Source organism: Nerophis ophidion, linkage group LG04 (genome assembly GCF_033978795.1).
Source record: "Nerophis ophidion isolate RoL-2023_Sa linkage group LG04, RoL_Noph_v1.0, whole genome shotgun sequence".
Taxonomy (NCBI): Eukaryota; Metazoa; Chordata; class Actinopteri; order Syngnathiformes; family Syngnathidae; genus Nerophis; species Nerophis ophidion.
Genome location: NC_084614.1, coordinates 48,323,409 through 48,338,228, shown reverse-complemented (window position 1 = coordinate 48,338,228; position 14,820 = coordinate 48,323,409). Strand labels below are relative to the sequence as shown.

Sequence of the window (14,820 nt, the reverse complement as noted above, 5' to 3'; positions counted from 1 at the left end):
AAGACACGTTGGGAAGACTATGTCTCCTGGCTGGCCTGGGAACGCCTCGGGATCCCCTGGGAAGAACTGGACGAAGTGGCTTGGCAGAGGAAAGTTTTGGCGTCCCTGCATGGGCTGCTGCCCCCACGACCCGACCTCAGATAAGCGGAAGAAAATGAATGGATGGATGGATAAAAGCTATTTATTTATTTATAGTCATTGACTGATCTCAATTTTAGCATTAAATAACTGTATTTTTCTTGTAGTTTAAAAGTGTTAAAAATTAGAAAATAACTATTCAAATAGGATATTGTCGTGAGCCCCACATAAAAAATCTTGTTAAATAATCGTACAACATCTCGATTATGCTAATCGGTAATTTCTCTGCCACACCTGAGTTCGTTTGGAGAGACTGGAGGAGATGCGGATTAAGAGATAGGACCGTGGAGCTAGCGCTGAGCGCCGGGACGGACACGTTTCACTTTTATTTTGGCTGAATGAGCAGGTATCGGACACCTCGGCCTCGAGAACCTTTTTGGCTTAGAGAGTCATGAAAGTCAAATAGTTCAAAATGTATTCTTTTTAATAACATTATTACTCTAATAGTTAACCAATAATAAATGTAATACTTCTTACCATTAATGCGACATCTTGAGCAGGTGCGATAGAAACCGGATGGCTAGATTAAAATGCATGAGAATGTTTTATAATTTGAACGTTATTTTTAACACTTTGATTACCAGCAGAATTATTATTTAACTTAATGTGTTAAGCAATGTCAGCTAAGATTTATCTGTGAGCCAGATGCAGTCATCAAAAGAGCCGCATCTGGCTCTAGAGCCATAGGTTCCCTACCCCTGCCTTAGATGCATCCTCGCTCATCCATCCTGACTGGATACTGGCCGAGAGTTAGTGGCCGGCCGAGGTTTGAGTCGGCTCTCTTGGTTGCTTTGTTGGGTCTACTCCTGTCTCTGGCCATGCCCCCCACCCCAGCAGACGATGGCATGGAACACCACAGAGGCCACCACAGTGTATATGGGTGTTGAAATTATCTTTTTGTTTGGTTGCTTTTCTGTGCATAGTGCAATTGTGTGTGTGCAATATATATTATTGGTTAATTATTTTTATTTTTTTTGTTGTTCTACTTTTGTAGCTGTATGTAGAAGTGGCTGGTTGCATTAGCTCTGCTCTTTTAATGTCTTCAATGTCCGGTATGTTCTTTAATGTTTGATATTTCCCTCTTACACACATGTTTGTGTGCTACTGGTTTGTGTTTTTTTTTTCTTTGGCCTCAGTCTGGACCCCCTCTCTAGTGGCCCAGGCTTAAACTGAATATTTTTATTTTTTATTTATTTATTTATTTATTCTTTGGTCCGAAGGACATGTCCACAGTTTCCAAAAATATTTTCACATGTGGACTCATCAGACCACTGAACACTTTTCCACTTTGCATCAGTCCATCTTAGATGAGCTCGGGACCAGCAGAGCTGCCGACGTTTCTGGGTGTTGTTGATAAATAGATTCCGCTTTGCATAGTACAGTTTTAACTTGCACTTACAAATGTAGCGACAAACTGTAGTTACTAACAGTGTTTTTCTGAAGTATTCCTGAACCCATGTGGTAATATCCTTTACACACTAATGTCGGTTTTTGATGCAGTGAGGAATCGAAGGTTACGTGCAGTGATTTCTCCAGATTCTCTAAACCTTTTGATGATATTGCGGACCATAGATGGTGAAATCCCTAAATTCCTTGCTATAGCTTGTTGACATCACATAGACAAAGATAAGACCTTGTGGAGGAAAGTTCTGTGGTCAGATGAAACAAAAATCAAGCTGTTTGGCCACAATACCCAGCAATATGTTTGGAGGAGAAAAGGTGAGTCCTTTAATCCCAGGAACACCATTCTTACCGTCAAGCATGGAGGTGGTAGTATTATGTTTTGGGCCTGTTTTGCTGCCAATGGAACTGGTGCTTTAAATGGAACAATGAAAAAGGAGGATTACCTCTAAATTTTTCAGGACAACCTGTAATCATCAGCCCGGAGGTTTGAGTCTTGGTCGCAGTTGGGTGTTGCAACAGGACAATGACCCCAAACTCACGTCCAAAGTCGAAAGGAATTGCTAAATCAGGCTAAAATTAAGGTTTAAGAAGGGCCTTCCCAAAGTCCTGACTTAAATGTGTGGACAATGCTGAAGAAACAAGTCCATGTCAGACAACCAACACATTTAGCTGAACTGCACCAATTTTGTCAAGAAGAGTGGTCAAAAATTCAACCAGAAGCTTGCCAGAAGCTTGTGGATGGCTACCAAAAGCGCCTTATTGCACTGAAACTTGTCAAGGGACATGTAACTGATTATTAACATTGCTGTATGTATACTTTTGACCCAGCATATTTGGTCACATTTTCAGTAGATTCATAATACATTCATAAAAGAACCAAACTTCATAAATGTTTTTTGTGACCAATCACTTTATCACAAAAAATATGAATTGTAGAAATTATTGTAAAATCAAGACTGTCATGACCTTACATTCTTTACAAGTGTATGTAAACTATAGATCGCGACTGTAAAGATAATTTCCTGCTTGTTATTGCAGCGAGCACCTGTCTTGTGCCTTCACATTCTTCCTTCATGGCGAGAGTCACGTCTGCACCAGCGTGGAGATCAACCAGCACCTGCCCGTCTACCTTCTGACTGAGGAGCATCTCAGTCTGGCTCAGCAGGCGTCTAGCCACTTCCAAGGTGGGTTGAGGCTAATTTACAAACTGATATACCATATATTTCGGATTATAAATCACAGTTTTTTTCATAGTTTAGCCGGGGGTGCGACATATACTCTGGAGCGACTTATGTGTGAAATTTTTAACACAGTACCGTAAAATATTTAATAATTTTATTCATCTCATTTGCGGACGAGACGAAAAAAATGTCAGCAATCGTCACACACACGTCAACCAATAAGAATTTGGCGGGAGAGAGTCATGGCACAAGCGCATTGTGGGTCATGGAATGCTAACTGCTATATGCTACTGCCGTAGCTATTAAAATGGATCATTTCATCGTTGGCGGTAACTTATAAAAACTGAGAAGGGCTGAACAAAAATGGCACCGAAAAGGAGATCATGTACTGCAGATTACAACCTGGTCGTAGTGAAATATGCAGCAGAAAATGACAAGAGGAAGCGGCGCATACCTTTGGAGTTGGCAGAGTTGTTTGGAAGCGACATCGAGGAAGAATATTTCATTGGATTTATCGATTAGGAGTGACAGATTGTTTGGTAAACGTATAGCATGTTCTTAATGTTATAGTTATTTGAATGACTCTTACCATAATATGTTAGGTTAACATACCAGGCGCGTTCTCAGTTGGTTATTTATGCGTTATATAACATACACTTATTCAGCCTGTTGTTCACTATTCTTTATTTATTTTAAATTTCCTTTCAAATGTCTATTCTTGGTGTTGGATTTTATCAAATAAATTTCCCCCAAAAATGCGACGTATATATGTTTTTTTTCTTCTTTAGTATGCATTTTCGGCCTGTGCAATTTATAATCCGGAGCGATTTATAATCCGAAAAATACGGAACTCTACTTCCAATGTCAAGTGATTTTTATTTTCAAAGTTTCCAAACTCTCAATACAGTCAGTTGTTTTTTAAATGTGTTGTAATGTTTGAGGTGCTATATCGAAAACTACTGCAAGTTTGTGAAGTTCGAAAAGGAGTAGAATTGACAAAGCTTCAGTGTCAGTAATTATAGTAAGTGAAACAACATCCTCCATCAGCTCACATTAATAGCAATATTCTATCGTTCAGTGCTTGTACTATCGACTTGTACCTACAGTCGTGCCTCGTTCAAGGCCTAACTGCGTTAAACTAATATTGCAAAGTACTATTGTTGAAGGATTCGAGGAACTTTTTTGTCATATAACAAATATAATTGAGTACCCAAGGTCCCACATTTATTCTAATGTGTACCACAAAAACAATAGTATGTATATAATCATTTAAATAGGATAGCATATACAAAGATAAGGTTACGAATAGCACACATTATTAGGAACTAACAATAAATAGAATACAATGAATAGAATCTCTGTTGGCCCTGCGATGAGGTGGCGACTTGTCCAGGGTGTACGCCGCCTTCCACCCAATTGTAGCTGAGATATGCACCAGCACCCCCCGCGACCCCGAAGGGAATAAGTGGTAGGAAATGGATGGATGGATGGAATAGAAACATAGAATAGATTGTGATCCTGTTGTCCAAATAATCACCCGACCACTACAACACAACCACAACGTCTTTGGGTAAATTAGAACTGGGATGAAACCACAGGCTTGGTCAACTTGACAGCTGGAGCGAGGATAGGTGCGGACATTAGCCGTGTCGTTAACATTGCATGTCCAGTTCTATTTTTCCTGATGTTGCCATTCCACATAGCTTATGTCAAATGCTCACCAATGTCATGTAGAAATGTTGTTGATGTCCAAGATGTAGTGCATCAACAGAGTTCATCTCCACTTAGCTTTACTTTGCATAGAGCTGACTCCCATTGAGTCCTGCTATGTACCACTGTTTTTTGGCATCGCTCATGGCAAAAGCTCACCAATGTGAAGAGTTGTTATTGATGAGGCTGGAGTCACAAATAAAGTGCGTAAACATTTTTTACAGCAAATTAAGCATGATATATTTACCCTAAAACGATTGCCACAACATAATACACAATAAGACGTACTACACTGTAATACATACACATAAGACATAACCAAGACTTACAATAATTATGAATTAAGAATATGCTTCAAATATAAAAATACAAATCTGCAATATAGTGAATCAAACAACATTTGAAGTGTGATGTGGCGAATACATCATCTCAAAATCTGATCCTTTTGAATACAAAAATCTCTCTCCGAATGTTCTCAAGTCCTGTGATGATACCAGTGTTGTATTGAGCAGATTATCGCTGCTGATGGATCACATCGTTGTGGATGTAGTTGAACGTGTTACACCTGATTTCATGTTGTTATTTTGATTGTAATGCAGTACTTCTGAGATAGTACACTGGGTCCCCTTTGATGGGTCGCAATGAAATTTTGGGGGTGTGTGAAAGACAGGCATTTCTGTTAGTATCAGTATTACAAAATACAGGAAAAACACGCACTCTCTAAAAAACATAATAAAACAAAAATAAAGAGGTGCATGGCTAAAAGTGTACTTATAGAAAAAGCAAGGCCAGCAACACTCGTGTCCTTCTTACAATTTAATTTTAAACTTCACAGGCACTACCAAACACAGACTGGTTGTGTGCAATTTTTTAACAGGAAGCGATCTCTCTCTCTCTCTAGGTCGTCCTCAGACGAGCCTTCCATCGTTGCTTCCAGTCATCCCGATTTTCCATACATTTGGCCAGTTCCTTGGTACTCTGAGCTCCTGCCTCCTTCTTGAGTACGTCCACGTATGTTTGTGTGGGACGTCCTCTTGACCGATGCCCATGTGTTGGTTCCCACAGCACCAATTTGCTGGCTGGCAGCTTCTGATGTCTTTGGCAGTGTCCTGCAAGTCTCCTTCTCCTCACAGCAATCTTCTCGCTCTCCCTTGCTATTCCCTTGTAGAGGATTCCGTTGGTTACGTGCGCACTCTTGTCGATGTTAAGCACTGCACGCAGCATCCTGGTGTAGCAACCATCCAGAGACTTCTCCAGGGTTGACTTCAGTGTCCATCATTCGCTGCCAAAGAGGAGAATGGACTCAACTGTCGCGTAGAAGAAGCTGAGTTTGATATGGCGGGGGAGGTTGGAGTTCCATACATTGGTAATGCCGTTCAGGGCCCTCCATGCAAGTGCCTTCCTCACTTTAAGATCTTTCTCAGTTTAGTTGACCCATGCGCCCAGGTAATTGAAGTCCTCAACTTCTTTCAGCACAGTGCCTCCTGCTGTTACCAGAGGTTGATGTTCGGGTGGAATGTTGTAGGTCATGACCTCAATTTCTTGGCATTTAGCCTAAGGCCAACCTTGGCACACTGTAGCTCTACCCTGTGTAGTAGTACTTGTGCTTGTTCCACGTTGTTGGAGAGCAGACTGATGTCATCTGCATAGTCATGGTCTGTCAGGACCACTGCCGGTTGTCGACTCGACTTCCTTGGTGTCAGCGTGAAGCCAAGCTCCTGCTCTCACCCATTTACTGCCTTCCTGAGCGCATGATCAAGGACTATGATGAAGAGGAAGGGGGTTAGTGTATCCCCTTGTATAACTCCAGCCAGGATGTCAAACTCCTCACTGTTGCCATCTGGAGTCACCACCCTGGCCCTTGTTACTGCGTACATGGACTCTATTGCTCGGAGTAGGTTCGGAGGAATACTGTATGCCTTCATGATCTTCACCATCGGGCCTCGATATATCGAGTCAGATGCCTTTTTGAAGTCTATAAAGCATAGGACTGCAGTCAGGTTGTCCTTCCTCACCTTCTCAATCAATCTCCTCTGTGCCAAGATCTGGGCTGTAGTTGTTCGTCCTTCTCGAAAGCTATTCTGATTTACTCTCAGGTGAGGGTCGATTGCATGCCGGACCCTGTTTAGGATCATGCGGTTGTAGACTTTCGCAGTGATACAGGTCAGGCTGATGCCTCGGTAGTTGTCTGGCTTCGAGAGGTCTCCGGATTTGGGAACTGGCACAATGTTTGATAGAGACCACATATCAGGCAGCCGATTGTTCAGCAGAGCAAGGTTGCAGAACTCTAGAATGATGTCATCGAGATCACAGTTCTTCACGACTTCTGGGGGTATGCAGTCCGGGCCAGCGCTTTTTCCCACTCTTACTGTGGCTTTTGCCCTGGCGAGCTCTCCGAATGTAAAGGGACCATCGTTGATGTTCAGGTTTGGGAGGACTGATGGTATTACTTCTTCCTCAGCTGCGTCTGCTGTTTCTCCCAGCAGCCTTTTGAAGTGACTGGACCAGGTTGTCACCCTCTCCTCCGGGCTGTGTCCCTCCACCTGTCCCTCTTTGATCCTCTTCCGCCCCGTCATCTCATTGATGACCCTCCAGGCCTCCCCATACTGTTGTTGACCTTGCGCCGCCTGCACCCTCTGCACTCTCTCCATCAGTTCTTCCCCTTTGATGGTATCATAGCATCTGAAAAGAAACTGTTTGGCTTCATTCAGCTCGCCACGCCTCTCCACAGTTGGTTCCCACTCAAAGTTGAGGCGGGCTTCCTCCACCATCCCTCGTGCTGCTACGATCTCTGGGTGTTTGGATCGTCTGGAGGTACTGACTCTCTCCATCATGGGCACACACAGCCTGGTCGCCTCCTCATTCGCAGTGACGAATCTCCTGTATTCTCCACTGGCCTCTGCTCCCCTGTCCAGCTGCTGGAATCGTCTCCTCATCTCCTCTGCGTATCTGGTTTGAAGGCCAGGGTCACTTGAGAAGGCAATCCAGTTATACCGGATCTTGGGACTTGGTTTGGGGACCTTGAGGCTCAGGCGAACTCTCATTGAGACCACACTGTGGTCTGAGCCCACAGAACTAAAAGTGCTGTATGGCTCAGCATTCAGGATGGAGTTCCTCCATTTCTTCCTCACTAGGATGTAATCTAGCTGCCGTAGTGTTTCTGAGGCTCGGTCTCGGAAGATCCACCTCTTTCCTGTTCTCTTCCGGAAGATGGTATTCGCCGTTAGTAGCTCGTGTTCCATGAGGAAGGCAGTGAGGTAGGTGCCGTTGCGGTTGGTAGAGTCGTGGTAAGGGAAGGGTGCGTCCTCTGTTTCAAGCCTTGCATTGAAGTCCCCAAGGATTGCCAGGAAGTTGTGCGCTGGGACGCCACGGACCGCTCTTACAAGGTCCTCAAAGAACTTCTCCACCTTGTCGGATGGTGCCACGTTGGTGGGTGAGTACACGACTATGACTGTTGTTGCTGGGTTGCCTGAGAACTCTGCGCTCAGAATCCTGTCGGTGTGGTGGTAAACCCGACGGAGACCCTTACGTGCCCGTGGGCCCAGCATTAACCCTACACCGCCTGTTGCGGCCTGGGCCTCGTTCCTCCACGCAGATGCAGAAATTAACGTGCATCTCTCTTCTCTGCAGTACAGGATGGGGTCATCAGTGTGCACTCTCCTGTGCTCTTGGACCCCCAGAATATCCACTCCCCGTTCTTCTGCACAGTGTGCAAGTTCTATCAACCTCGCTTTTTCTCTCGCTGTGCATGTGTTGCAGGTTCCCATAACAAATGGTCTCCGACAGCGCATGAGTGCATTGGACGGGGTGCTGTGTTCGGACAGGACCCTCCCTGGGACAATCCCAGGGTTTGAGGTCCTGTCGTCATGGTGTCCTCCAGGAGGAGGACCAGCACCACCATCCGCCGCAATGTTCCTGCGGACTCCCGCCGCTGGAAGTATAGGATTTGGGATGACTTTGTACTCCATGGTTGGCTTTACTATGCTAATAGCGAAGTGTGGGGCGCAACTCCTCGCAGTCCCGGTTTTAGTTCAGAGTGACCTTCTCCTAGACAGGTTGCCATCCAAGGCTTACGAGCCCCATCTGCCCGAATGCGGCAGGTAGCACGGGGGTACATCTTACCCGTGGCGGTATAAACCCAACTCGAAGCAATGCACTTACGTAGTCACAGCTGTGGTCAATCAATTGATATAATAAATCAAGAACAACTTCAAAAATGAAATTGCACAAATAATAGACAAAATTGAAAATTGTCCAAACTAAATCAAGGACTCAGTATCATAGGTAAATAAAGTAATTAAAAAATGATTAAAAAATAAATAAAATGTGTGGACAACCATTATAATAAAAGAAGACATAGTTCATCAGCACAGTGAACATTTTTTATAAAAACGCTAGAATAACTATAGTTCCCTCTATATATTATATCCATCCATCCATTTCCTACCGCATATTCCCCTTTGGGGTCACGGGGGGCGCTGGTTCCTATCTGAGCTTCAATCGGGCGGAAGGCAGGGTAAACCCTGGACAAGTCGCCATCTCATCGCAGGGCCAACACAGATAGACAGACAACATTCACACTCACATTCACACACTAGGGCCAATTTAGTGTTGCCAATCAACCTATCCCCAGGTGCATGTCTTTGGAAGTAGGAGGAAGCCGGTGGACCCGGAGTGAACCCACACATTCACGGGGAGGACTTGCAAACTCCACACAGAAAGATCCCGAGCCTGGGATTGAACCCTGACTACTCAGGACCTTTGTATTGTGAGGCAGACGCACTAACCCCTCTTCCACCGTGAAGCCCTATACATAATATAATACTTAAAAAGTATCAAAATGAAGCACCAACCTGACCAAGACCTTGTCGAAAACAGTCTGTGTTTGGTAGCGCCTTTTCAGTTTGTATTAAAACGAGTGTTGTTGGCCTTACTTTTTCTTTAAGTTAGTATCAGTAAGCCTAACAACTATTGCTTGACGATATATTGACCTTCAAATTATTGCCGATAGACGATCTTATTGCCATAATTTTTTTGAGACCATTGATGTAATGATAATGCATAATAATACTGCAGGCATATCCTTTTAGATGCAATGTGTATTTCTTGTATATTTTAACGTTGTAATTGGAATGTAAACTTTGAAAAATCTCCAAGTTAAATAAAACAACTACTATTAACAATAAAATATACTTTGTTAGCAAACTTTTGCACTTGAATAAAAATCAAAACCAAAAGAAAGAAAATATTTTGGGGGTTGGTGCCCTTAAAAATACACATCCAAAACAATAAATAAAGTGACATACAAAGTTGGTCTTCTTTATTGAACATGTAGGCGGAGGTAGAGTTGTACATTAGTGGTAATCGCTATTACATGCTAAATAGTAGCACTGTGTGATGCTAGCCGCCCAGCCTTGCCGCACAAAACGTCACAAGCACTTAATGATTACAAGAAGATTTACTTCCTTCTTTTCATCCTGCTAAAGCACAAACGCACAAAGGTGCTGAAACCGACGAAAAGTGTGAATGCTCCTGAAGCATGAACATGCACATGCATGTGTTTGCAGTGATCACTTTGTAAAATGTTTGTTTGAATGTTTAATTTGTTTGAGAAACTATCTGTTACGCAAATGCCAAGCCAAGTGCTTTATTCGACATGGGTGACCACATTATAGCGTCGTTGGTAGGGGTGTAACGGTACGTGTATTTGTATCGAACCATTTCGGTACGGGGGTTTCGGTTCGGCACGCGGGCGTATCGAACGAGTTCGGAAGCAGAAGTCTTCAAAAGCTGCTCTGCTTTCTGCCTCTGTCTCTGCCTCATTGTCGCCCACACAACCATCTGATTGGTTACATACAAAGCCAATCAGCAGTGCGTATTCAGACTTCATAACGATGTAGTCAATGCTTTAGCGTCGAGCAGATATTCGTCTAGCAGGGGAGGAGCGGCCTCTACCCAAACTATACTAAACACTTCCCAGTCACAACTATTACAAACATCACTATGAGCCCGTTGACCTTCTAGAAACTTAAACTGCAGCTCAGCTCACTCACAGTATAGGCTTGAGATGAAGGCTAATTAGCTTTTAGCGTAACGTTAGCTCATTTTGCTGTGTGTGTGTGTTCGTGTGTGTGTGTTTGTGTGTGTGTGTGTGTGTGTGTGTGTGTGTGTGTGTGTGTGTGTGTGTGTGTGTGTGTGTGTGTGTGTGTGTGTGTGTGCGTGTGTGTGCGTGTGTGTTAGGGGCAGCAAAGCCCTGTCTGTATGTTATTTCATTGAATTCTATTGTGTTTAGGGATGAATAGTCTCTCCTATTGCAATTGTACTATTTTTCAACAATAGTTACATTAATCATTAGTAATGTAACAGCCTAGTTTTGAATAGCAGGTTCCCTGCTATCACATGTTGATAAAAATACAACATTTACATAATAAAAGTCAACTACAGGCTTCCCAAATGCTGTAATAAATTAAGCATGATGAGTTGACATTAAACAGTTTCAATGGAAACTGTTTAATGTTGCACTTTTTATATGTAGAAGAAAGGTTTTGTCATTTTATTTAATCAAAGCAACAACTTGAGGCAGTTTAATGTGGATTAACGTGGGCAGAATTATTATAGTGTTCCCAATTTTAAAGGATAAAGCCATTGTTTACTAATTTGGTAAATAAATAACCAAATTATTTTTATTTTGTTGTTTTCTTACTGTACCGAAAATGAACCGAACCGTGACCTCTAAACCGAGGTACGTACCGAACCGAAATTTTAGTGTACCGTTACACCCCTAGTCGTTGGTGTTATTTGTTAGCGTCCAGACAGTATACGTAATAGTGTTAATAAACTAGATGAATAAATCTCTTGTAGGCTCATCACCATATACTAAATCTTGTTATCGCCAGCAAACATTGAAGAACAGCATGGACATCTAAAGCTAACTCTTCATTGGCAGCTTAATCATGGAAGACCATGCTAATTTATGCTCATCGGTCAGACACTTTTTTCGATTTAATTTTTACTTTTGTTTCTTTTTTTTTCTTTTTTAATGGTACTTTAATTATTAATGGTGGTTTATTGTTTTTATTTAAATAGTTTTGTCATCCTTTTTTAGTCAATTATTAGTAATATATTTTCAGTTATAATGAGTGATGTAATTGTACAATACACTTCCATCCATCCATCCATTTTCTAACGGTTGTCCCTTTTGGGGTCGCGGGGGATGCTGGAGCCTATCTCAGCTGCATTCGGGCGGAAGGCGGAGTACACACTGGACAAGTCGCCAACTCATCGCAGGGCCAACACAGACAGACAGACAACATTCACACTCACATTCACACGCTAGACCAATTTTAGTGTTGCCAATCAACCTATCCCCAGGTGTATGTTTTTGGCGGTTGGAGGCAGCCGGAGGACCCAGAGGGAACCCTCTTAGTCCCGGGAGAACTTGCAAACTTCACACAAAAAAGATCCCGAGCCCGGGATTGAACTCAGGACTACTCAGGACTTTCGTATTGTGAGGCACATGCACTAACCCCTCTACCACCGTGCTGCCTACAATACACTTATTTAAGTATAATTTTCACATTTTAACTTGATGTTTTGTTGATATGGTACATTCATGTTTGTTGACTACGGCTGGCATGGCTGTACAAGCTGATTCTTGAGTGACAGTCCCTGTTGCACTTAGTGCAAACATGTGGAGAGGCCTGCCGTGCGATGGTAGTTGCAGTACGTTTCCTCCTGTCTCTCTTTTTCTCTGCGAGCTGCTCCTCAAATCAGCCTCAGCAATACCCCATCTAACCATTTGACGCCAGATATTTCGGGTCTCCGCCTGTATCTCCCACCTGTCTAGAGGAATATTACATGCCTTCAGATCTCTCTTGCATGCGTCCAGGTACCAGAGCCGTGCGAGTGGTAATACAAGAGAAAGAAGGTGCGAATGAAAGAATAATTAATTCCCAAGAAAAACTCCAGGGGGTCCATCATCTGGCGGTGGTTTGGCTTCAGGTGGGAATATGTCGAACAGACAAACGTAATAAGTCAAGTATGCGGCACAAGTGTTCCTATAAAAAGTAGCATCACTGCTAATATGTAGCATCATTTGAAAAGTCACCTGCTAGACAATGAAGAAAATGTCATAACGTCCATAGTAACCTACCACATAGCGAAGGACGAATACTATTTGATTTTCTATTATGCAGCTCTTTTATATTTGACACTTAAAAATGTCTCTGACAATCTTTCATGTCTAGTAGTAGTTATGATCCACACTAATGTAATAACACCCGCAACTACTCTACCATGTTCTTCATGTACAACCACCCCCTTCAAACTGAAGTTAAATAAAATATTTGCTGTAATGTTTTTTTATTTCCATTTGGCCTACAGAGGTTGATGACATGAGCTCTAATCATTTAGCCAAGCTTCACTGATCCATAGGGATTATTGAAGATGATCATACAGCCGTCTATATTCATGATAAATAAAATACATCCCGCAAACACTTTAAAAACTTAATGAAAGTACCCGTCTGCTCCTCTGCTCGCTGCCTTGACAGCCCTATAATCTTGCTTTATTAGAATTAAAGTCAGCGTTTTTGATTGGACACACTGCAATAATAATTTTTACTATAACGCCTTCATGTTCATGAGATCATATGAATCTATGCTAATACAGGATCCTACATTTAGTCAGTTCTTCTCAAATAGTGAGGCGGGCGTGGTACGATGCCACAGGAGACCCCGGTGACATGCTTTATCAGTATCATGCTTCAAACATAGCTTCAAAAAACTGCAATACATAACGTGCACATTGTAGCCATTATACCTGACTCTCAATTTGATTAAGAAATACTAGGGGTGTAACGGTACACAAAAATTTTGGTTCGGTACGTACCTCGGTTTAGAGGTCACGGTTCGGTTCATTTTCGGTACAGTAAGAAAAGAACAAAATAGACATTTTTTGGTTATTTATTTACCAAATTTGCAAAGTCTTCCACCAAAAATATTTTTCTTAGTGGAATATTTGATGTCAAGTAGTGGGAATCTTGGATAGGTCAATAATTCATAATAACATTGGTTTTGAGTCAATATTATATTTTGAGCAATCACAGTTTGAAAGAAAAAAAAATAGCTTTGTTTTATTAGTCAACACTGCAACTTTTTCTAAATGACATTTCAATCAATCAATCAATCAATGTTTACTTATATAGCCCTAAATCACTAGTGTCTCAAAGGGCTGCACAAACCACCACGACATCCTCGGTAGGCCCACATAAGGGCAAGGAAAACTCACACCCAGTGGGACATCGGTGACAATAATGACCCAGTGGGACGTCGGTGACAATGATGACTATGAGAACCTTAGAGAGGAGGAAAGCAATGGATGTCGAGCGGGTCTAACATGATACTGTGAAAGTTCAATCCACAATGGATCCAACACAGTCGCGAGAGTCCAGTCCAAAGCGGATCCAACACAGCAGCGAGAGTCCCGTTCACAGCGGAGCCAGCAGGAAACCATCCCAAGCGGAGGCGGATCAGCATCGCAGAGATGTCCCCAGCCAATACACAGGCAAGCAGTACATGGCCACCGGATCGGACCGGACCCCCTCCACAAGGGAGAGTGGGACATAGACATTTAACTTTTAAGCTTTATTTCTTTACTTTTGTTATGTTTTTGTTTATTGTAATAGTATTTTTAGAATGTGCCATGGACCTTTAAAACATTAGCTGTGGGCCGCAAATGTCCTCCGGGGCACACTTTTGACTCCCCTGCTATAGACAATAAAAAATAAAATCTGATAAATCTATGGCTAAAAAGCAGAGCCTGGCGACGCATGCGCGTTTCTCATAACTCTCTCGCTCTCTCTGTCTCTGCCCCCCTCTCACGAATGCTGCTGCGTGCACAATTTGTTTTGTTTTTAACCCCCTTCTTAATCCCGAACGTACATTGAAAATACACGCAACCCTAACTTAAAACGCCGGACATTTGAGGCATTTAAGAAACTCCACCCGAACAGCCCCGCAAAAGAGGACATATCCGGTGAAAAGAGGACGTATGGTCAGTCTATTATAGCCCAGTCGCTACTAGCATGCCTTGTGTTCTGCCTCGGTGTACATTGTTTACATAACGTGCGGCACGCTACTTAAAATGTTCTTGTGGAAACTCGTTCGGTACACCTCCGAACCGAAACGGTTCAATACGAATACACGTACCGTTACACCCCTAAGAAATACAAATTAAGCACAAATGATTTTATTAGTTGTGGTTTTGTAGGTTAAAGTGTTGTATCTGTCAAACTCCTGAGTTAATGTTGCTGATCAATTTGAATGTATCAATGTATTAATTTTATTTTTCAGTATCAAATGGTTCAAGTCGGTCAAATGTGTTTTTA

The 14,820-nt window shown here is 42.6% G+C and overlaps 1 protein-coding gene across 1 annotated transcript in view; it reads left to right on the top strand.

The window, feature by feature from the left end:
• The window catches only part of med13a (mediator complex subunit 13a), a 207,813-nt gene that overhangs the window by 121,325 nt on the left and 71,668 nt on the right, over positions 1 to 14,820 (top strand). The window contains exon 4 of the mRNA XM_061898202.1: positions 2,581 to 2,726. Within this exon, the coding sequence (XP_061754186.1) occupies positions 2,581 to 2,726 (146 nt within the window). The remainder of the gene's footprint in view (positions 1 to 2,580; positions 2,727 to 14,820) is intronic.